The following is a 20615-nucleotide window of genomic DNA, read 5'->3' as shown; positions in this document are numbered from 1 at the left end:
ATTCTTGAAGCATCATATCATGTACTTATGTTGAAAACTGTGTAAAGAAAAATGGAAAACCAAAGCAATATAGCATTTCATTTGATCTGATTGATTTCAACACATAATCAGAATATGCCACTTCTAAAGAAGAAAAAGGTTGGGGAAATGACCAAATTGTATAAACACTAAATGTCAAAGCAACTACAATAATGGCAAAGCAAATCTTATTTAATGGCATATAATTGTCACTACAAGTAAAAAGCATAAGCATATTTGAGTTCCTGAAACGAAAAAACGCACCCAATTTCATTTGCCAAACCAATAGAACATGTCGGATGTGTATAAGAGTGATAGACGTACCTATTAAGGAATCTTTGCTGCTTTAACTGAATGGATTTACACTGAAGTGACCCCTACTCCAAGTAAAGCTTAGAAGACTTAAGGTACATTGACTCAAGACCAAACTTTTCAAGCCATCCAAATCGAATTAAGTCTAGCCAAGTGAATAAACCATTCGCTCGGACAGCTCTACACCCACCACTCTCTGGTAACTGTGCAATTGTGTTTCCAAATAATTCCTTTCGGAGGGACCAAATGCTCGTTGTAGATCCTTTGCAAAGAAGCAGTAAATTAGAATAAAAAGCAATTATAGAAATGCCTAACAGATGCCACTATGTGACAATTAAGGGGTGAAAGGGAGGCCCTTGTACTATGAGTCAGATTGCATTTTGTCCTATCTACAAAAAATGTCAGATTGCATTTTGTCCTATCTACAAAAAATGAGCAAATTAGTTTCTGTACATTAGATCAAAGAATAAACTGGTCCTTCTGTTAAAAATTCTATCCATTTCTCCTTTTAAAAACTGGTTTCTGCATGTCAGCATAAAGTACATGTGGCATGTCACATGTAATTGTCTGGTTATTTTGTTAGCTACACTAATTTTTAACAGTTGGAATAGATGAAATTTTTAATAGAAATTACAAGTTTGCTCTTTAATCTAATGTACAAAAACTAATTTACCCATTTTTAAGTAAAGGGGAAAAATGTAATCCGACTCCTAGTAAGGGGCCTCTATGGTACTTTTAACCAATTAAAGGAGATTTATATTTAGCTTCTGATCCGAAGGCCCAGTTTCTTAAATATACCGGTAAGTTATATAGCATAGATCATAGAGGTACGGTTTAGCTGCATCAAATTCTTTTAAGCCACTTGTGAACTAGAAAAAGAAATCAAGACATAAAAAGCCTGCAAACTCCCTGTGGGGTGATTATTACCAGCTCCTTTTCTTAATGTTCTGATCTCCTCTTGTTAGCATATAAATAAAAGCTAAGCATAAAAAGAACCTAGCATTTACTTACCTTGTATCTTAGTCGAGAACCTCTAAGTCCAACTAAAACATTAGTCACATCACCACCATCTATTGCAGCAGATCCCAGGACACTAGTTTCCGGCTCCAATTCTTCATCAGAGCTCTCAGATTCAATCTCAATCATCTGTTCATCTTCACCCATAAGAACATCATTTGAGTCTTCTAGTCCATTCTCATCATGCTGCAATTCCATGGCACTTTCAGGAATACAGGATTGGGAGGACTCCCCATCTTGTAAACTGGCAAAATCAGATAAGACCGCATATTTCCTTTTATCAAGCAACGGCCTCGCTATGTGACATGCAACCCACCTGGAAATATAATTTCAGCTTCGTAAGACTTCAAATACCACCACCAGTACATGCAAATATAAGATCTTCAAGTCCAAGTTATATACAATAAGGGCAGCCTAGATGAAATTTTTGCATATAGGCTAACTACAAAAGACCAAATAGAGTATAAGATATTGAGAGCAAAGAAATGTAAAAAATATTGAAAAATGGAATGATTAAAAAATTGCTGGATGCCCCGTGTTTCAGGATATTTGCTTAAGAAAATTTAAGTTCAATACCAATGCACATTCAAAATGTAGAAATCAGCAAATGTGTGAGTCAATGCACATGGTCAGTGGAGGCAGAACTTACTGGTAACGAAGAGGGCAAAGAAGCTCAGACGGGTAATATGCTGCTTTATATATCATCTTGCGGCAGGAATGTATATAATAGCCCATATAATAATACTGAAGACTGGAACAATGGGCTTGGTTCTCTTTCACCCAACCAATCTCTTGCAAAGCTGAATATTTACCCAATGATAAAAATGCATAATCAGGATCCCAAAATAAATACTTACTTGACAAGCATCTGGGAAGGACATCCACCACACCAACAGCAACTAGCTTGCCATCAATGATGTATTGCTGATGGAATGAGCCGAAGCCACATGGAGGAACCATGCCATCAGTGGATGGAGAAACAAAAAATAAGGGAGTGTCAACAAGAAACCTCTTGTATGAGCTTTCTGTGACACGATCTGGTGTATCATTGTGCACTTTAATTTGATAACACTTATACAATGCATACTCTTCCGGATCAAAAGTGGACCTTTTCATACGAATCTCAAGCTTCCTCTTTTGCCCTTGACAGTGTTCAGAGCTCTTCTTTGTAGAAGAGCTTTGATTTCTACTCCCAGATTCTTCAGGCAAAGAAACAACTTGATCATCTTTACCTGAAGATCCACATTTTGCAGTAGAATAAAAATTAATATGGCCATTGCATGCCCTAATAGACAACTCAGGAATATTTGCTAGTTGATTTAAAGAGGCTGCCAATTTTTCAGCAATAGATTTGGGGCACAGATCAACTTCTTCTGCACTATGCTTTGATGTTCTTAATTGTTGGACATCCCTCTCAGCTGATCGTGTCCTCCTCAAAGTGGCTGCTATCTGGAAGGCAATGTTGCTGGAGTATAGAAGATCTTCCGACCCTTGAACTGATAACTTTCTTTTGGCATGTGAAACCATTTTCACTGCAGCTTTTGGCAATTGAATTCCAGAAGGAAATTCACCACTTTCAGTATATGCATGTACCACTTTGTCTATTTGGTTAGACAAATGGTTCATAAACTCTTCTGCCTTATTTTCCCTTTTAGTGCCACAAGATAAAGATTCATTCCCTGATGAGCTTGAGACTAAATCATTGACAGAGCTGCCTGTATGCTTAGAAGCATTTGGATCATCCGCAAGTTCCATTGGTTTCCCCACCTCAAGTGTGCCATCCAAAAACCTACGCACACGCTACTGTCAGAACTCAGGATCTACGCATTACAAAAGAAAGTAACCAATGAACGTTGAAATATATGTCCATATTCAGAAATCCTTTTGGTCGTTAGGCATATGATGGTTAATCGGCTCAACTAGAAGAGCTTATTTTAGAATACAAAAGCATGTTCCTTTAGCAGTCCAATTAAAAAAAACTTACTACTGTATAACACAAAAAGGCATCAAAATTAGAAATTCGCAATTAGAAACTGAGACAAAAAAAAAGGTATGAGCATGACTATACCTCTGCATTCGTCTATAAACTCGACGTTGCTCCTTAGAAGGAACAAAATCACTTGCCTTCAAACGAATAGTATAAGATGGACAGCATGTCCTTTCCATCTCAGGTTTATAGAGGAAACAGCCGGATCTCCTCCAACCACGGTCAAGAAGATCTAATAAAAAGCAATGAAGAAACAGTGTAAACCAATAAATCTAAAGATACTAATGATCAGTTTATCACTACCCCCATTACTCTAATTACACACATTCCTAACAACAAAATAATAGTTTTTTCTTTCGCAATAACCGAAATTTCTAATGCCTAATCACATGTTCTACTTCTTCGTTCCTACTTTTCGTGTTTTTTTTTTCATCACATGGTCAAAATTTCATTTTCACAGCTAAAAATTCGATAAAATTTATAATGCCTAATCACGCATTCCACTTCTTCATTTCTACTTTTCATGTTTTTTTTTTTTCGTTTGAACATAACGAGAATCACACGATCAAAATTTTATTTTCACAGCTAAAATTCGAAAGCATAAAATCCGCTTAGAATATTTCTGAGAATTAAAAGAAAACCTTGATAATCATTAACTGTAATACTATGCGCCCATAAACCTGCAACAAAAAACACAAAATAAAAAAAAAATCAGAAATTATCAACAAATATTTCAAATAGTTCAGAATCATTACCGATATATTAAATTAATTAACTATTGTCTATATCTAAATCGATGAAAATTAAGTCAACCATATCGAAATTAAAAATTGAAGTAAATCCAGGGAAATTCAGTCTCGAGAAAAGAAAAAAAGAACCAGACCGTGAGAGATACTGGTTCGACCCGCGGATTTACAATAACCGCAAGAGCTTCGACGGCGGCCGCAATCGACGACCAAGCTTTCTTCTTTGCTATTGCTACTGCTTGCTTCGTTTTTCATTTTCGAATCCTTTGGAAATTAAACAAAAAGGAAGAAGAAAAAATATTGGGATTTCTAAAGCCTATAAATTCCAAAGCTGTATTTTTTTAACCTTTAAAGTGCTAAACGACGACGTTTTGTACTAGAGGAATCTCTCTTTGTTTGTCTATAAATCAATCTTCAAGCATCCCTCATAAACTAAAATGTAAAATATGATATAATAAAAAAATAAATAAATGTTAAAGTTATTAAAATCAATGTTTTTAAAATTGAACTAGAGATTCAATCGATCATATCATTATTTTGCCAGTTTAGTAAGTTCTATCAATCCGTTTAATTCAGTTAAATAAATTATTAAAAATTTATAAAATATAATAAAACTATCAAAAAAATTAATTTAAACAGTTTTTTTCTCAAAAAAATTGGTCTATAGCAATTCCCGAGTTAATCAGATTAATACACTTCTTCATATCAGCATCCTGGTCGATTTCTGTTTTGATTGGCTGATTCAATTCGGTTCAAATAACCTTCATTTACATAACAAATTATTATCTAAATTTAAAAGCCTAATTTGATCTACTCTAATCTAAATTTGATTCAATTCGATTATAAAAAAAAATTAACAACTTAAAATTACCTAACCTAATCTTAAAATGACCTGAAACTAAAGTTGATTTGAACTAAAAATAATCTAAACTTAAAATAACTCAAATTGAAATCTAAAATGACAATAAATCAAAATGATCCCAATATATTATCACTTAACTAAGGGAAACTTGACACTTAAACTCGATATAGCTTAAATAAAAATAATTCAAATATAAAATAACTTGATATTGTAAAATAAAATAAAATAAAACAACTTGAGTAGATCTAGATTGTCCTAATCTAAGATCAATGGACCTTTCTATTTAAAAAAAAAGGGTTATTTAAACAATACTTAAACAATTCCAAGGACATAAATGCAGAAGTACAAAAGGAAAATCTATTTCTCCAAATATACATGGTCAAATTTTGCTATTAGACATTATATTATGTAGAGGTTATGATTTAGTCCCTATACTTTAATTTGATAATTTTAGTCCTTTAACTTTTTAAGTTTTGAAATTTTAGTTTTGACCAAACGATAATTGTTAAATTTGTTAAGTTAAATTCTATTATTTCTAAAATATTATACTGTAACCATATTGTCACCTGTGTAATACCATGTCTGTTTGTTATTTTAACGTAATTCTCATAGAAAAAGCTTGTTATTTGAGTTAATTAAATTAAGGACTATCATTTGAGTCAGGGTTGAAAATTTAAAATTAAAAAAATATAGGAACTAAAAATGATTAAGTTAAAGAATATGGACTAAATTTCTAAAATTTCTAAAATCAAAAAGTAAAGCCATCAAAATTGGCCGATTTAAAAGTACAATAATCACCAAATTAGAGTATAAGATTAAATCCACAAATTATACGCAGACGGGGACTAATTACACAATTTGACCTATATATATTTAAAAAAGAGGGTATTATCGTGATTATCCATCCACCTAAAACCAGAAATCTGAAAACGTAGCCTTTAAGTGAGAGGCAAAACAATGAGAGCTCTCTAGTTTTCAGCTGTCTCGTGATTCAACAATTTCCCTTTTTCTTCCCATTTCACCCTTTTCTCTTTCTCCTTATTTACACTTCTTTGCCACTTTCCGCCATTGTCGATTTCCTCTTCTCTCCCATGTCGCTTCACTTTTTCAGCTGCGAAGCTCATTCTAGCTCTTTCTAACGCTGCGTTTAAGTCTCCCTTTCGATCCGTGAGAGTAAAATTTCTGAACAAGAAAGATGAATCGGAGCTTTAGGGCTCAACAAGAAACGGCAATGCAAACGGCGGCGTTGAAACAACGGCAACAGTTACGAGCTTCGATGATGAAAGATAAAGAGGAAGAGCTCGCATTGTTTCTCGAGATGCGGAAACGTGAGAAGGAACAAAGTAGTTTTCTTAATCACTGCTCAGAAGACTTCGATGCTCCTTTAGGTATTTTCTTTTTGAAAAATTAGGCTTTCTCTTTCGTGATTTGATTTTGTAGGTTTAGTTGTTGTGTTAATTTGGTAATTTTTTGAAAAACGTTTAGGATCTAAACCTGGAACTTCTCCGATATTTAATCTCTCGGCATCGGCAACTGCTCCGGCGAGAAAGATGGGAGGTGCTGCTGACGATTTTCTTAATTCTGAATGTGATAAAAATGATTATGAATGGTAAATTTTTTTTGTTTATTTTTAATTTAAGCTATTACTTTTAGCTGAAAGCAGAATCGAAAAAGCGCCTTTCGATTTAGAAGTGAAATTTTTGGATAACGGAATAGCTATGTCGTAATTGGCTTTAGAGTTTAGTTACTTGTTTAATTTTAGTTAATTATCATATTGGATTATATAAGTCATATTCATGCTTAGATTATGTTTGCATTTGAATGTTCTTTTGAATCATTTATTGGTAGTTTTCGGTTAATTTACTTAAAAATTTGCCAAAAGATAAATAAAACAATAGGAAAAGAGAGAGGAAAAGAACAAGACAGTAGGATGATAATTATTGATGACATGTGTGATTGATTAAAGTTAATAATTTGATGGTTTGTGTTGGGCAGTTTTAGCATGTGCTCTGGGGTCAGTAGCAGCCATTTGAGCATTTTTATTTGCAAAAAGTATTTGTGGCTGCTTTTGTTTTGTCTGCTTCAAAGTTAGTAAAGTAATAATGATGATGAGGACTTGTTATGGTGTCCTTTGATGAATTGGTTTCAGTCTCCTAATGGGGACTCAAACCACTGTTTCCTAGCTAATTGCGTTGAGTTGAACTGCATTTCTCATGGTTCTATCTCCTTTTTATGTGCTGTATGATCAGATTCCGATTATTATTTGTGAATCCTATTACATTCCTTTTAGGTGTACCTTTTCTTTTCCTTTGTTTTTCTTAAAGAGTTTGGAAAGTTTGTCGATTGTAGCTGCTTCTTTGCGGACAAGTCTAGACTAGTTGCCTTAAAATGTTAAGTTGATTCCTGCAACAAGCCAAATATTCAATAACAATGCCACGAATCTTGAGAATAGTTCCTTAAATGATTTTGATATTTAACTTTCATTCAGTTGTTTGATATAAATAGAGAAATGGCCCCAATAAAAGGACTGGAACTCTGACTCCCGTTATAATGCTTGTCTATCAGAAATTTTGGACTTGTAAATTGTAATAAAATTCAGTGAAATTCTTAATCTTTAACTTTTGAAAAGTAAGCATGTTCTTTCTTATTTCATGGGTCTGATTCTTTGCTTCCTGAAATGTTCTGGGTCGTGATGTTGTGAATCATAAGATGTGCATTTCCTTGATGTGAAGAATGGTTAAGGATTTTGAAATACGGGCTCTGATTTCAAAATCTTTTAAACGGCAATTTTTGGAAGAATTCCCACAATCTTTTGAAAGTAGTGTTAAGGTCTTGCACTTGCTAGAGCTCTGTGCTAATCCTTTCCTTTTCCCACATGAAAGTAGTTAAGTGAAAAATATTTATTTTAATATGACTCTGTAACATGAACTGTCTCATATTTATTTCAGGCTTTTAACACCTCCTGGTACTCCACTTTTTCCTTCCTTGGAATCACAAAAGACTGTAATGAGTCAGATTGGCGCTCCTAAGGCTAGCCCGACTGTGCTGAAATCCAAGGTAAGAAAAGTTTTCTTAATGCTATAATATGGATTGCACACCTTTTGAAAAGTTTGGATTATTTAAGTATATGATATGGTAATTGCTTTAAACAGGAATTTATTCCATTCCACATTTATTAAATGGATTTCCTCCTTGTCCTTGTTTGAACAAAACTTTGATTAGAGTGTGGTCAAGAATCAGCAAAACTGAAGAGACTGTTTTTGTAACAATATTAACTAAAGAGCCTTTATTAAGTAGGAATCAACTTGGATGACTGCCTGTTATCTTGGAACTCATTAATCTTCCTCTATGTATGTTTCCAACTTGCCTTCAAAATCATTGATCCCCAAATTTAGAAAATGCTTTGAAGTTTTAAAATTTTGTGTGCCTGTTAAAATATTATGGATGATCTATATTCTCAGATATATTTTTGTTTTCGAAAATTTCCAAGGTTATTTCTATGGTTTTGTTTAGTTTTTTGGACCTTTAAGTGTTATGGTTATCAGGTTCATGAACTTATTGGCAATAGATATTTGTTCATTGTGTTTATAGCTAGCAAATCCCCAGGCTGAGTCTGCTGCCAGGAGCAACTTATCACCAAAGCAACCTGCTTTGTCCCCTGGGTTGAATTCTACAGGGATTCGCAGGCCTTCATCATCAGGGGGTCCAGGTTCAAGACCTGCAACACCCACTGGGCGCCCTACATTGACTGGAGCTTCTAAACCTACAAGATCATCAACGCCTACATCTCGGGCCACATTGACCTCAACAAGATCCTCCAGTTCTGCAGCTAAGCCTGTAACATCTACAGCAAAGCCTGCAATATCGGCAACTAAGTCTGCAACAAAACCTGTAGTGCACACAACTAAGCCCACAGTTTCTGCCGCCAAGAGTGCATCTTCTGCTACTAAACCCACAGTTTCTGCAAGATCTGCCACACCGACAAGGTCCACAGCAAGGTCTTCAACACCACCTGCAAGACCTTCTATACCTTCATCCAAACCTGTATCAAGAGTAGCCACGCCAACTCGTCGTCCATCAAGTGCTGCTAATGTATCTGCTCCTCCAATCAAATCATCTCCGTCGGTTACAAAGCCAACTCCTTCAGTGTCCAGAAATTCTGTACCATCACGTGGTGGTGCCTCTCCGGTGGTAAAGTCTAGGCCATGGAAGCCTTCTGAGATGCCTGGTTTCTCACATGACGCTCCACCAAATTTAAGAACAACACTACCTGATAGACCACTTTCAGCGACAAGAGGCAGGCCTGGAGCACCAAGTTCTCGATCTTCTTCTGTTGAACCAGCTCCTGCTGGTAGACCAAGGCGACAATCATGCTCTCCTTCAAGAGGACGTCTCCCTAATGGTTCTATGCTGCATGTTAGTGGGAGCTCCGTTCCTGCAATAAGTCGTGGATATTCGAAAGTCAGTGACAACGTGAGCCCTGTTGTAATTGGAAATAAAATGGTTGAGAGGGTAATAAACATGCGGAAACTGGTACCTCCCAAGCAAGATGATAAACATTCTCCTCACGGTAACTTGTCTGTGAAGTCTTCATCACCAGACAGTTCAGGCTTTGGAAGAACACTTTCAAAGAAGTCACTCGATATGGCTATAAGGCATATGGTAAGTATCTCCTAAGATTTTCTGAGGCATATCTTTTAGATTGCTTAAATCATGATCTATTACATGGGAGTACAATAATCTAAATATGTTGTTTACAAGGTATCCCAAATCCTCTAGTTAATAGTTATATCCCAATACACTAAGAGATTGAAGGTTGGGGAGGTGGCTAAATCTTTATCTGACTTCACATTGTCTTGACCAGGATATAAGGCGACGCATTCCTGGTAATTTACGGCCATTAATGACAAATATTCCAGCATCATCTATGTACAGTGTGAGATCGGGTCCCACACGAAGCAGAAATATTAGTGTCTCCGATTCCCCTCTTGCTACAAGCAGTAACGCTAGTTCTGAGCTTAGTGTCAACAACAATGGCATTTGTTTAGATGGTAGTGAAATAGAAGATGATATTGGCAGCGAGATAGGTGGTCGATCCCCTGCCAGCATGCATGCCCGATGATGGTCAGGGTGTAAAGACCATGAGGTATGGCAATACATTAATTGTTTTTAATTCTACGATATTTGACATTTGGCAGAGAACCAATTCCCAGGAAGAACCACGAATCGAATCATTATTCTAATATCAATGTAAAGCTAGTTAGATTTGCTTACTGTTTTGTAATTTGCAATCATTGTATTATTAGGGAAACCAAGGTAGATGCTAGACATCTTTCTTCTCCTATTCCGATTTCTAACACGGTGAGTTGTTATGAAACTAGCTTTGAAATGGTTAAATCTTGTCAATTGAAAACCAGGGTAGATGCTAGATATCTTTCTTCTCCCTCCTTACTAAAGCTCATAAAAATTGCAAATCCCACCTGTGTTACTCAGACCCGGGTGTGAATGTCAGATCTAGGTATGTACCCGACACTGGAATGATTAGTCTTTTTTAAGTTCTTCCATGTATCTTAAGGAGCTTTAGAGGTCATATTCACATATCTATGTGTCAGACACAAGAGTCCCAAGCAATGTAGGTTTCATCAATTTTATTTTCCATATATATAGCTCTGAATTAGTTTTAGAATTCAAAATCAAATAACAAATTCTTATGAGATGGTATACTTCAACCAAGGTTGTTTGAACCGGACCGGTTGGATTAGGAATTTGGTCTAAGTATCAGTCTTGAGAATGACATTGAACCGATTGACCAAAACTAGTACAAATTGATTTATTTAATTAAACTGGTGATCTGATCAGTTCAACTACCGGTTTGATTTTAAAAACTTAATATGCAATTTTGTCTTGTATCATTAAAAAAAAAAAATGAAGCTTGAAAACTGACTAGATAACTTTTTAGCATGTGAGCAGGCACTTTCAGATTCCCCAATTTAGAAGATAAATATTCAAAGGCTTTTTGCAGCTGTATTATTGCTTGCAAAAGACTAATTATTGAAAGTGACCTCAGACACAAAACTATCCAGTCCCAAAGGGAAGATAAATAAAGGTAAAATTCTAAAAAAGGTCCTTGTACTATGCATATTTTGGAATATTTAATTCTGCTACTATGATTCAATCATATTTACCCTCTTTACATTTTCAACATGTGTTTTTAATTTTGAAAAGTTCTCTCAAATAATATATCTTTTAAAACATGTGATAACTGACATTTTTTGAACAATTAGAAAAAGTTTTTGCATATGTAAAAAAGACAAAAGAAAATGCATAATACAAATGTTTAAAAAATAAATAAGACCCATTAATATTTAACTATTTGACGAAATTAAAGGAAAAGAAAATGATTTTAGGATTGAAATATTTATTTCGAAAAATAAAGGTATTAGAAATGATGAGGGGTTAAATTTGCTGAAATGCATAGTACAAGGGCCTTCTATAGAATTTGACCATAGTTGGTCATCACGATGTCTGCTTTTTTTTTTTTTTTACTTCTATTCGTATGAGTGTTACATCATGATTCTTAATCTTTGCTTTTGATACAATACTAGAACTATTTATACCTTCTTTTTAACTTTTAAATAGGAGGATAATGCATTTCAATACACTCGAATTTATATTCTCATGCATCGATAATAATATTGATATTAATTGAACTAAGACTCAATCGGTCTATCTTGGACCATTTTTATATTTTGATGAAGCACAATGCTCACATAAAAAAATCAATTTATTTTTTTATAAATTGTGATGCAATATAATTTTTATCTTACGTTACGCTTGTCCAAGAGCTAAGCTATCTGTGCAAATTTAAAGCACACTCCGAGCATTTGAATAATAATTAACCCATTTATATTTTGGATATTCAAGATTCAATATGCTTAACTTAACCTTGACCTGATTTATTTTTAATTTAATTTATTTATTATTATTATTAACATATTATGTAATAAAAAATAATATATTATAATGTAAATATTTAAAAAAAAAAAAGAACACACATTGGGTATGTCAACGTCAAAAGGCCAAATGAGGTGTAGGACACTTAGTCCAATCTTTCTTATCCTTATCACTTTAGATTTTTATCATGTTTGGCATGGGATGGTCTTGAAGATCATTAGAAGGGACGCCAGGTTTACCTTTTTGGTGTTTCTCTTTTCTCATATTAGTTCTTAATTTTTTTCTTTTGAATTAAAAATTTATTGATATTGATGTAGTAATATATAAAAACTTAAAAATAATAAAATATTTATAAATTTTAGAAAAAACATAATTTTTTCAAAAATTATCTATGTTAACAATGAAAATACATTGATAACTTGCAAGACACCACATCAATTTCACTAAAATTTTAACAAATTAATCAATTTTTCTGTTAAAAAATAATTTAACTAAATTTTAAAAGTGAAAAATCAAAATGAATTAACGTTATAGTCTTAATTTATCTTTATGCGTAAATAAAATTTATATGAATAAGTTCATTAAAATTCACTAAATCTTTAAAATTAAGCTCTCACCAAAATTTATGAGCCATAAATGTACATAAAAAATTCTAGCTTTCTGAAATAGGTGCCTTGATTGAACTACCCAATTTGGACAACCATTATTTCTCTGAGCTCGTTGCACTGTTTTAGGATTCAGACCCATTAATTGGACAGAAAATCCGTAAAAATCTTGATTTGAAATAAAACTCGATTAATCAGATTAATTAACCAAATTCAATTGAAATACCCCCTTTCTGAATGTATTTAATTATGTTGTTTTTCTCAGCTGCAGGTACTGGTTTCATCATGGCTTGAACTGAAGTTTAGCCCATTGGCTTGTGTTTGTTATTACCATCTTTGTTTAATCCTGTAACCATATTTGATTTTAGTTACAATCTCCAAAACTTAGTGTCTGCAATTTTTATGAATAAAAAAATCACATCAACCATAAAAGAAATTAAGACTTTACACTTCACCCACAAAGAAATGAAAGTGAAACTCAATTTAAATAAACAGTCGATGGTGATGTCCACAAAAGTATAATATATCCTCCATGGGTTCCAGCTTCTCCTCACTGTGTGTTGAATGTCTTCCTCTCTCTTATCATTTTTCTTTTAGAGGAAATTAATCTACTCTGAACATATATATATATAGATTAATAAATGTTCAATGCACAAAAGTGGGGCCACAGTGAATCAAATTATTAAAGATTTTTTAATTGCAAAGGCATCCATCCATTTTTTTCTTCAAGCTATTTTCCCCTGTTTACGAGGCTATCTATTCTACTCTTGTGTCTTAACCATTTCATTTCATGTATATATTCTAGCTTTTAGTCACTGGGCCAAACCTACTGTTGATATACACTCTTCATATATATTGGTAATACATGGCTGCATCCTTCAATGTTTTAAATCAGACCACCTATTTACCAGACCAATTAAAAATTCATAAAAGAATAAATATAGATTCCCTGTTCAACCGGTCTAATATCCAGCCAATTCATGACCCGACTGACCGATCCTGTCCGGTTCAATCATCACTGACATCAACAATCACAATGCGATTGATTTTTTCAAGCCACCTTGCAAAAAAGCTAAACTTAATGCACTGTTTTCAAAACAAGGGGCTCAGACAGTTAAACCGGTGTTCTCTTTTTAATATTTTTTAATGATTAATTCAATCGAACTGGACCAGTTAAACAAGAAACCCGTCTGGCTCCGGAAACCACGACTTAATGACAATTTGATCAATCAACAGATAAACTAATCATCTCCTACTATGCCACTGTAAACAATCTTTGCAAAACATACCATCAATATACTTCCATGGCTTAAAAATGCATCTTTTCTCAGTACTTTTGAATACATTTTTATAATATAGTAAATATGATGATTTTTTCCCTATGGGTGCAAAGAACCTAACAGTAAATAATATGCTTGTCTGTAATCTTGTATTAGAAAAAAAGAAGCATAATCATTAAAAGTAAAAACAAACCTCTTTTTTAACTTTAACTATGGAAAAGAGAAGTAAAAGAGGTGAAAAAAAATTCTATGCAAAGTGAAACTACAAACTAAAAAGAAAAAAAAATAAGGAGAGGGAATTTAGATGGCATGCTGCCCTGTAAATGGAATTGGTAAAAAAGAAGGTGAAAAAAAAATAAAAACAAAAATCTCCCACCAGCCAGGCCAAATACAAGCATATATGATTGGGTAAAAGAGAAAAGAGATATTACCTCTTACAAGGTTTCACATCTCCCTTTTTTCCAGCCAAATCCTGTCACAGTTGTGCATATAATCTTAAATTCACCTATCATCACTGGCTGTCCTAGGTGCATCAGCATCATCGGGGCGTCTAGATGAGACCCCAGTTGAATTAGTCACGGTTGAAGAGTTCTTAGCCATGTATGAATCTTCTTCGTTATAACGAAACCGACGGGCTCCACCATCTGTATCGTAACACCTCACTCGATGAATCATTGGATATCTGCTACTATGTTTACCATCTTCACTGGTTTCATATTTACACCCTTTACCACCAGTAGTCCTATCGGGAAATCTTCTAGGTCGAATCATGGGGTTGAAGTAATCGTGTGAATTTAATCTCCGAAAGGGGCGGACTTGATCAAACCTTTGATCTTGTTGAATCATTCTCATGTGTGATTTCCGTTCCCTAAAATGGTCTAAACCAGGATTACTACGATCCTCAAAGATCTTGGAATTTCGTTGTGGTGAAACACGACTTCGTGGTGAGGACATGAACTCTCCGTAACCTGCAGCAAATCGCTTTGCAAATGGCAGCCTCACCCTATCTATTCTAGCATCAGACCTAAAATCGGGTGACCTGTTGCGACGTCTTGAACCCTCATTTCGATCCCTGTGCAATAACCAATCAATGGGAGAGCGGCTCCTTGATCTTGATCGAACTCTCTTGTAAGGTACAGTATGGTGAGGTCTTCCGCCGTGGGGGGAAATGCTTCTTTCTCTCCTGTCTATACAATGTGGCATGCGACTCTCGTACCGTGAGCTGTCATCAGGAATATGCCTGAGATATTGATCTCTGATGCCTCTACTAACTCCTTGCGGATATCTTCTAAACCTGTTCCGATCAGGACTAGTATCTCTTACGTTTGGCATCCTTGGAAACATACCGTAAGAATCAGCCCTTTCAATTGGTGATCTCCTTCTAAGCAATGACCTGTTAGAGCCCGTAAATTGCCGGGTAATACGGTGGTCAGTTCTTGGAACACCAGCAGCTTCCGAAGGTGCTTGGTCTGCACCCATGGGATATTCTCGGTTGTCAAAAGCACTTTTCGGTCTGGGGCGCCCAAAACCGTAAGGGCCATGATAAATAGATGGATCCTGCCGCTTAGAATCCCGATAATTAGCTGAAGGATTGAAAAAATGAGCACCTCCTGGGCTTCTGACACGCATATGTGAAGAAGATCCATCACAACCAACAAATCTGTCAGAACCAGAGCCTCTTTCAGCTCGAGGATACAAACCATTAAAATTGTCAAACCTGAAATATTAGAATAAGCAGAGTAATCAATCAAAGCTAGAAATGTACATCCAAGAGAAGAGACAATTGCATCCAAAAAAATCACCTGCTTCTCTGTACAACATCAGTGGACAATGATCCTTCAACACATGAAAGTATTTCCCTTTTTGATACCTTGGATAAATCTACTCTAAGATCATAATTAGACCTATCCAAGCAATCAATTTTCATAGCCTCACCATCGGAAACTTCCACAGTTCCAATCTTCAAGCTCACTGAATTTTTCCTCAAACTCTCTCCTGCTTCGTAACATTTAAAACTGCCAGTTAGTTCCGGATTTGATCCTCTTTCTACCTTTAGTTCCTGCTCACCACTCTCAGCTTCCAAGCCAAATGATCTTTCTTCCTCAAATTCAGTGTCATAATCCACCTGTTCAGCTTCCTCCCAACATTGAACATCTGATTCCCTCAACTCCCCATCCTCAAATTGTGAATCATAACCAGAGCATCCTTCAGTGTCCTGTTTCTCTCCATTCAAGTCATCAGTCTCAACAGGCAAAGTTCTCAAATCTGAAGTCATCCTATTACCCCCATCAACATCAGGTGAAACCACATCATTCGTATTATCATCTTTTATATCCTGAGGTTCCTTAGCCTGCAACTCTTCACTTCTCACAGAAATAGTATCAAAAGAATCCTTTGGAGAATCATAGCTAGAGCATCCTTGAGATTCCTGTTTCTCTGTACTCAAGTCATCAGTCTCAACAGGCACGGTTCTGATGTCTGAAGTCATCCTATTACCCCCATCAACATCAGATGAAACCACTTCGTTCATAGTACCATCAACATCAGATGAAACCACTTCGTTCGTTGTACCATCAACATCAAATGAAACCACTTCATTCGTAGTACCATTTTTTACATCTTGAGGTTCTTTAGTAGGCGACTCTTCACTTCCCACAGAAATATTATCAAAAGAATCCTTTTGAGAATCATAACCAGAGCATCCTTGAGATTCCTGTTTCGCCGTACTCGAATCATCAGTCCCAACAGGCATGGTTCTTGAGTCTGAAGTCATCTTATTACCCCCACCAACATCAGATGCAACCACTGCGTTTGTAGCATCATTTTTTATATCATGAGGTTCCTTAGTCTGCAACTCTTCACTTCTCACAGAAATATCATCAATAGAATCCTTTTTAGAATCAACATTCCCACCATCACAAGGCCAAGCATCCATTGAAACATTTAAATCCCAAAGTAACCTATCATCTGGCAATGGAACAGAACTTTCTGGTGTTGTCTCCTTGTCACTAGGAAATTCATGCAAAACAGCAAAGGAATTGTCCTGGGAAGATGAACCCTCAGACTTACTTTCATTTACTGATTCTTTTGGAAAGCTGCACGCCACCTCCAATGATGCAGTAGTTTCTTCCAAATGAATTGAAGAAGCAGAAGACTGAATTTTCTCCTGCGTTGGTTCTTCTACTAATGGATTTCCCTCATTTTCAGTAACATCATTACAGATGCTATCGCTGCAAGCAGCAGCTGCAAGTATTTCAATCCCTGAGAAATCATCAACACCATTTATTACCTCTGAAATCTTCTCAACATCGATACTAGAGACAAATGACTTGGCAGAACAATCAGATTTTCTGAGCTGTTGCCCCTGCACAGCACCTGAACCAGAATCCTGATCTGGAGCAGGCTGAAAATCTACATGCCGTGCAGAGGCTTCCAGGTGCAGATTAGGAGTCGATGGGGGTGGGGGTGACGAAGACTGGAACATAAATCTCCTTTTCTTAATTGGAACATTCTCTACTTTTTCACTAAAGCGCCGTCCTAAAACATCCACACCAACCTGCTAATAGAAAAACAGATAATTAGTTGAAACAAGTGAGAAACCCTGAGGGTAGTTTTATAAGTACAAAAGAATGTAATTTAACCTTCTCTGACTCTGAAACCGTAACATCCTCCAGTGTTCTGGCATTTTTATCAGCTAGCCCCTTTCCAAATGTCAAGCTATCAGCTACCAGTTTCCTACTACGCCTTGTTGCACTCCTATTCCTCTTTGAAACAGTCTTCCAAGTCCAATCGGGATCTATAAAACTTGTGAGTTCCAGGCCTACTGTGCTCATCATGCCTGAAGATACAGACCCTATTCCATCAACTAATGGTCTACCACAACAAATCTTGCAGGATGCCGTGGCTTCTGGCTTACTACTTGACACCAGTGTAGAAGAGAAACTCCCGGTGCAAGTACAAATACGGCTCTGAAAACAATTAAGCAAAGCTCCAATAAAATATTGCATCAATACTAAAAAAAACTGAAAGGAAATACACAAAATAGCACCTATATTGTACCAGAACAAAATTACACTGGTATTATTTAACAACAAGGCCAAGAAACCTACAGCTAATTTGGTTCCTCCAATCTTGTCAGATAATTAGCAACACAGATCAGTATAAAACTCCAGTCTTCAACAGGTTAAGTGCCTGCATAACAACATCAAAGAACAAGATCAACAATATATAGTATATACACATAATAAAAAAAGAACAAAAGCTTAAGCATCCAATCCACTTAATAAAAGTGATATGTATCATCGCATATTGAGCCCCGGAGTTGACAATAAGACTATCAGCATATGCCTCGAAATGCCATTTACCTTAAGACAGATCATGATAACAAATTTCCCTTTGGATTAAAAAAAAAGGAATTTTTCGCTTGATTCTATTTTCGTTTTATTTTTATATTTACTTCTAATTTTAGTTTTAGCTTTGATTTATCCTCAACAATTAAATATTAGAAAAAAATAAAAAAAAAACAAGAAAAAGAAGAGCGGAATAAGTCAGAAAACCAAGGATATCAAAAGTAAAATAAATCATAAATAAAATAACCTAAAAATCGGCCAGGAGGGTATTTTTTGACCGATCCGAAAGGTCAGCGAGTAACGCTTGAGGCGAAAAAGAATATAGCTCGATCTCAGGCCGATTCAACGGTCAGATTCCGAGATCGGAATAAGGACACTTCGAAACTCGAGACTCCAGTTTTGCCTCTTTCCGAGGATTGATTTTTAGGGAATCTACACCGATAAAAAGGAATAGGAGACGCGGAGCTTCAATTCGGCGTAAAAATACGGCGGATCTGAGGCCAGACGGCGGCGACAACGGTGGCTTTGAGCGGCGGCTACGTTTCGTCTTTGGGGAAGAATGAAGATAGAAGGGAGAAAAAAGGTAGAAAATGGGAGAGAGAGAGAGAGAGAGAAAATAAGGAATGTTAAAAGAAAAAAAAAAGTAGGATCCGCGTCCTGACCCACGGGTCTCTTGATCCGGTTTTAACCCGACCCGTATCTGCTTTGTATCTGTGCTTCCTCGTATTGGGCCTTCATTCCAAGTAGACTTTTCATGACCAGTTAAAATCGAAATTTTGAAGTGTTTAGAAAAAAAAATTTATGTTTGAAAAATATAAATGGGTAAAAAATTAAATTCATTTAAAGTATGGGTTGGTTTCGAATTTAAACATATAAAATTGGGGCTTAATTTATTTTTACATTTGTAATACTTTTTATTATGTTATTTTTTATATTATATAACTTATAACACATAAAATTAAATCTATAATAATATATAATACTACTATAATGTAAACATTAAAAATGTTAAAGATGATTATATATTTTGATATATAAAATTATTAATATTAAGTTCAAATTAATATAAATATATTTTTAGTTTTTTTAAAAAATTAATATGAGTAAACCTAAAATGAGTTTAGATTAACCATTTATAAGTATGGGTGGACTTGAACACATTTTTAGCCACATTTTTCAAGTCTAGCCGAGCTAGGGCTAAACCTAGAGTAAAGATAAAATATGTTAATATCATGCTTAAGTCTGGTCTAAACTTGATCTAACTCGACTCGACCTATAAACACCTCTAATAAAACGATACTTAAGTATGAGATAGCCCAACTATCCATCTTGTACATTTGTTTATTTATTTATATTATTTAAGTATTCATATTTCCATTTAATAATAAATATTTATATTGTTATGTTTTGAATAAAAATATTTGTATATGTTTATATAATTATAATATAATATTTATTTATATATTATTATTGTGGAACAAAAAAATTCCTTTAAATACGTTTTGAAAATTAATTTGCAAAAAGCTTTTAATTGAATTACTTTGAACTTCCTTTACTTGCTATTCTAGAAGATATGGGATTTCCTTTGTTGTTCATCTCTTAGATCGAAGGCTGTATTCAGTGAATGGAGGTCTAGTAGGATAGTTGAAAGGTGCAAGAGGAGTGCATCAAGCAAACTCACTTTCTCCATACTTATTTCTAATAGTTATAAATATTATTTCTATTTTTTTTTATGTTACTGTCAATGGCCTCTTTCATTATCATCCTAAGAGTCAAAGAATTAAGCTAATGCATTATGTTTTATAGATGATCTATTGGCTTTTACAAAAGCAAAGGTGAAGTCCATTGTCTGGATACAATATGTGTTGCAACAATTTCATGGATTTTTTTGGTTTGCAGCTTAATTCCTTCAAAAGTGAAGTATCAAAACTCAAAATATCAAGGAAGCTATTGGATTTGTGTTTGAGCAAACTTTTTTGTAAGGTACTTGAGGGTACCCCTAATCACAATGCAACTAATGGAGAGGGATTGTGCTCCAATACTAGATAAAATTAAGTTAGAGGATACATTGTTGGTAGTTAGGGTTTTATTATATGCTGGTAAATCCCAATTGATGTAGGAGGTGTTATTCAATATACTGAATTTGGCTCTACATTTTATACTCCCAAAGGTAATTATTTAGAAAATTAATAAATTATGCTTGAGATTTTGGGGAGGGAGGACGATATGGGACTTCAATGGGAGTGAAAATTAGTTGGGATTTAATGTACGACCCTATGATCGAGGGGGGCTTGGATTAAAGAACCTTTATAGTTAGAGTCGGACTTGTATCATTCATCACAAAAGAGCCATCATAGTACAAGTAGGATCCTTATGGATTACTTAGATTAACGCCTATGTGGTCACAAGAAGATCATTAATGCAAATTTTGTATTCAAAAAATTGTAATTGGTATTGGAAGATGCTCCTAAAGTTAAGAAGCTTA

At 34.9% G+C, this 20615-nt stretch overlaps 3 protein-coding genes across 8 annotated transcripts; 1 reads left to right on the top strand and 2 right to left on the bottom strand.

Moving 5' to 3' along the window:
- Positions 1-189: 189 nt before the first annotated feature.
- On the bottom strand, positions 190-4513 carry LOC108464354 (arginyl-tRNA--protein transferase 2). Of its 2 annotated transcripts, XR_001868277.2 has the most exons (7): positions 4218-4512; positions 3976-4014; positions 3416-3566; positions 1997-3136; positions 1342-1663; positions 343-592; positions 190-263 (listed from the first exon to the last, which is right to left on the bottom strand). XR_001868277.2 is itself a non-coding variant. In XM_017764621.2 (6 exons), the coding sequence occupies exons 1-6, from the start codon at positions 4333-4335 to the stop codon at positions 476-478; spliced, it is 1887 nt and encodes a 628-aa protein (XP_017620110.1). In that variant the 5' UTR covers positions 4336-4513; the 3' UTR covers positions 190-475. The 2 variants fall into 2 exon arrangements, 1 of the variants encoding a protein (XP_017620110.1); XM_017764621.2 differs by having other exon boundaries at positions 190-592; positions 4218-4513.
- A 1330-nt stretch (positions 4514-5843) lies between these two features.
- On the top strand, positions 5844-10319 carry LOC108461109 (uncharacterized). 2 transcript variants are annotated; one of them, XM_017760808.2, is made up of 5 exons: positions 5844-6330; positions 6428-6551; positions 7891-7999; positions 8534-9604; positions 9807-10319. In XM_017760808.2, the coding sequence occupies exons 1-5, from the start codon at positions 6138-6140 to the stop codon at positions 10062-10064; spliced, it is 1755 nt and encodes a 584-aa protein (XP_017616297.1). In that variant the 5' UTR covers positions 5844-6137; the 3' UTR covers positions 10065-10319. The 2 variants fall into 2 exon arrangements, with proteins under 2 accessions (XP_017616297.1, XP_052876581.1); XM_053020621.1 differs by lacking the exons at positions 5844-6330; positions 6428-6551 and adding an exon at positions 6889-7181.
- A 2160-nt stretch (positions 10320-12479) lies between these two features.
- LOC108464024 (uncharacterized) lies at positions 12480-18758 on the bottom strand. Of its 4 annotated transcripts, none has more exons than XR_008271983.1 (6): positions 18378-18758; positions 17891-17972; positions 17423-17749; positions 15584-17337; positions 14213-15498; positions 12480-12847 (listed from the first exon to the last, which is right to left on the bottom strand). XR_008271983.1 is itself a non-coding variant. In XM_017764084.2 (5 exons), exons 3-5 carry the CDS (start codon positions 17615-17617, stop codon positions 14283-14285), a joined length of 3165 nt encoding a protein of 1054 aa, XP_017619573.1. In that variant the 5' UTR covers positions 17618-17749; positions 17891-17972; positions 18378-18758; the 3' UTR covers positions 12899-14282. The 4 variants fall into 4 exon arrangements, 1 of the variants encoding a protein (XP_017619573.1); XR_001868216.2 differs by lacking the exon at positions 12480-12847 and adding an exon at positions 12899-13114; XR_001868217.2 differs by lacking the exon at positions 12480-12847 and adding an exon at positions 12899-13109.
- Positions 18759-20615: the final 1857 nt, after the last annotated feature.

This window comes from Gossypium arboreum, chromosome 10 (assembly GCF_025698485.1).
Source record: "Gossypium arboreum isolate Shixiya-1 chromosome 10, ASM2569848v2, whole genome shotgun sequence".
Lineage (NCBI taxonomy): Eukaryota > Viridiplantae > Streptophyta > Magnoliopsida > Malvales > Malvaceae > Gossypium > Gossypium arboreum.
Note: the sequence above shows the minus strand (reverse complement) of the source record. Positions and strands in the feature narration are given on the sequence as shown.

What these genes read in the sequence shown, in the direction of transcription:
- LOC108464354 (XM_017764621.2), bottom strand. Translation starts at nt 4,335, where the DNA reads ATGAAAAACGAAGCAAGCAGTAGCAATAGCAAAGAAGAAAGCTTGGTC. An exon ending in TACAGTTAATGATTATCAAG is followed by an intron (nt 3,567 to 3,975) that starts GTTTTCTTTTAA and finishes GCTTTTTATTAG; the next exon opens with ATCTTCTTGACCGTGGTTGG. An exon ending in GTTTATAGACGAATGCAGAG is followed by an intron (nt 3,137 to 3,415) that starts GTATAGTCATGC and finishes GCGTGTGCGTAG; the next exon opens with GTTTTTGGATGGCACACTTG.
- LOC108461109 (XM_017760808.2), top strand. Translation starts at nt 6,138, where the DNA reads ATGAATCGGAGCTTTAGGGCTCAACAAGAAACGGCAATGCAAACGGCG. An exon ending in CGACTGTGCTGAAATCCAAG is followed by an intron (nt 8,000 to 8,533) that starts GTAAGAAAAGTT and finishes TTGTGTTTATAG; the next exon opens with CTAGCAAATCCCCAGGCTGA. An exon ending in ATATGGCTATAAGGCATATG is followed by an intron (nt 9,605 to 9,806) that starts GTAAGTATCTCC and finishes TGTCTTGACCAG; the next exon opens with GATATAAGGCGACGCATTCC.
- LOC108464024 (XM_017764084.2), bottom strand. Translation starts at nt 17,617, where the DNA reads ATGATGAGCACAGTAGGCCTGGAACTCACAAGTTTTATAGATCCCGAT. An exon ending in CGGTTTCAGAGTCAGAGAAG is followed by an intron (nt 17,338 to 17,422) that starts GTTAAATTACAT and finishes TTCTATTAGCAG; the next exon opens with GTTGGTGTGGATGTTTTAGG. An exon ending in GATGTTGTACAGAGAAGCAG is followed by an intron (nt 15,499 to 15,583) that starts GTGATTTTTTTG and finishes CTAATATTTCAG; the next exon opens with GTTTGACAATTTTAATGGTT.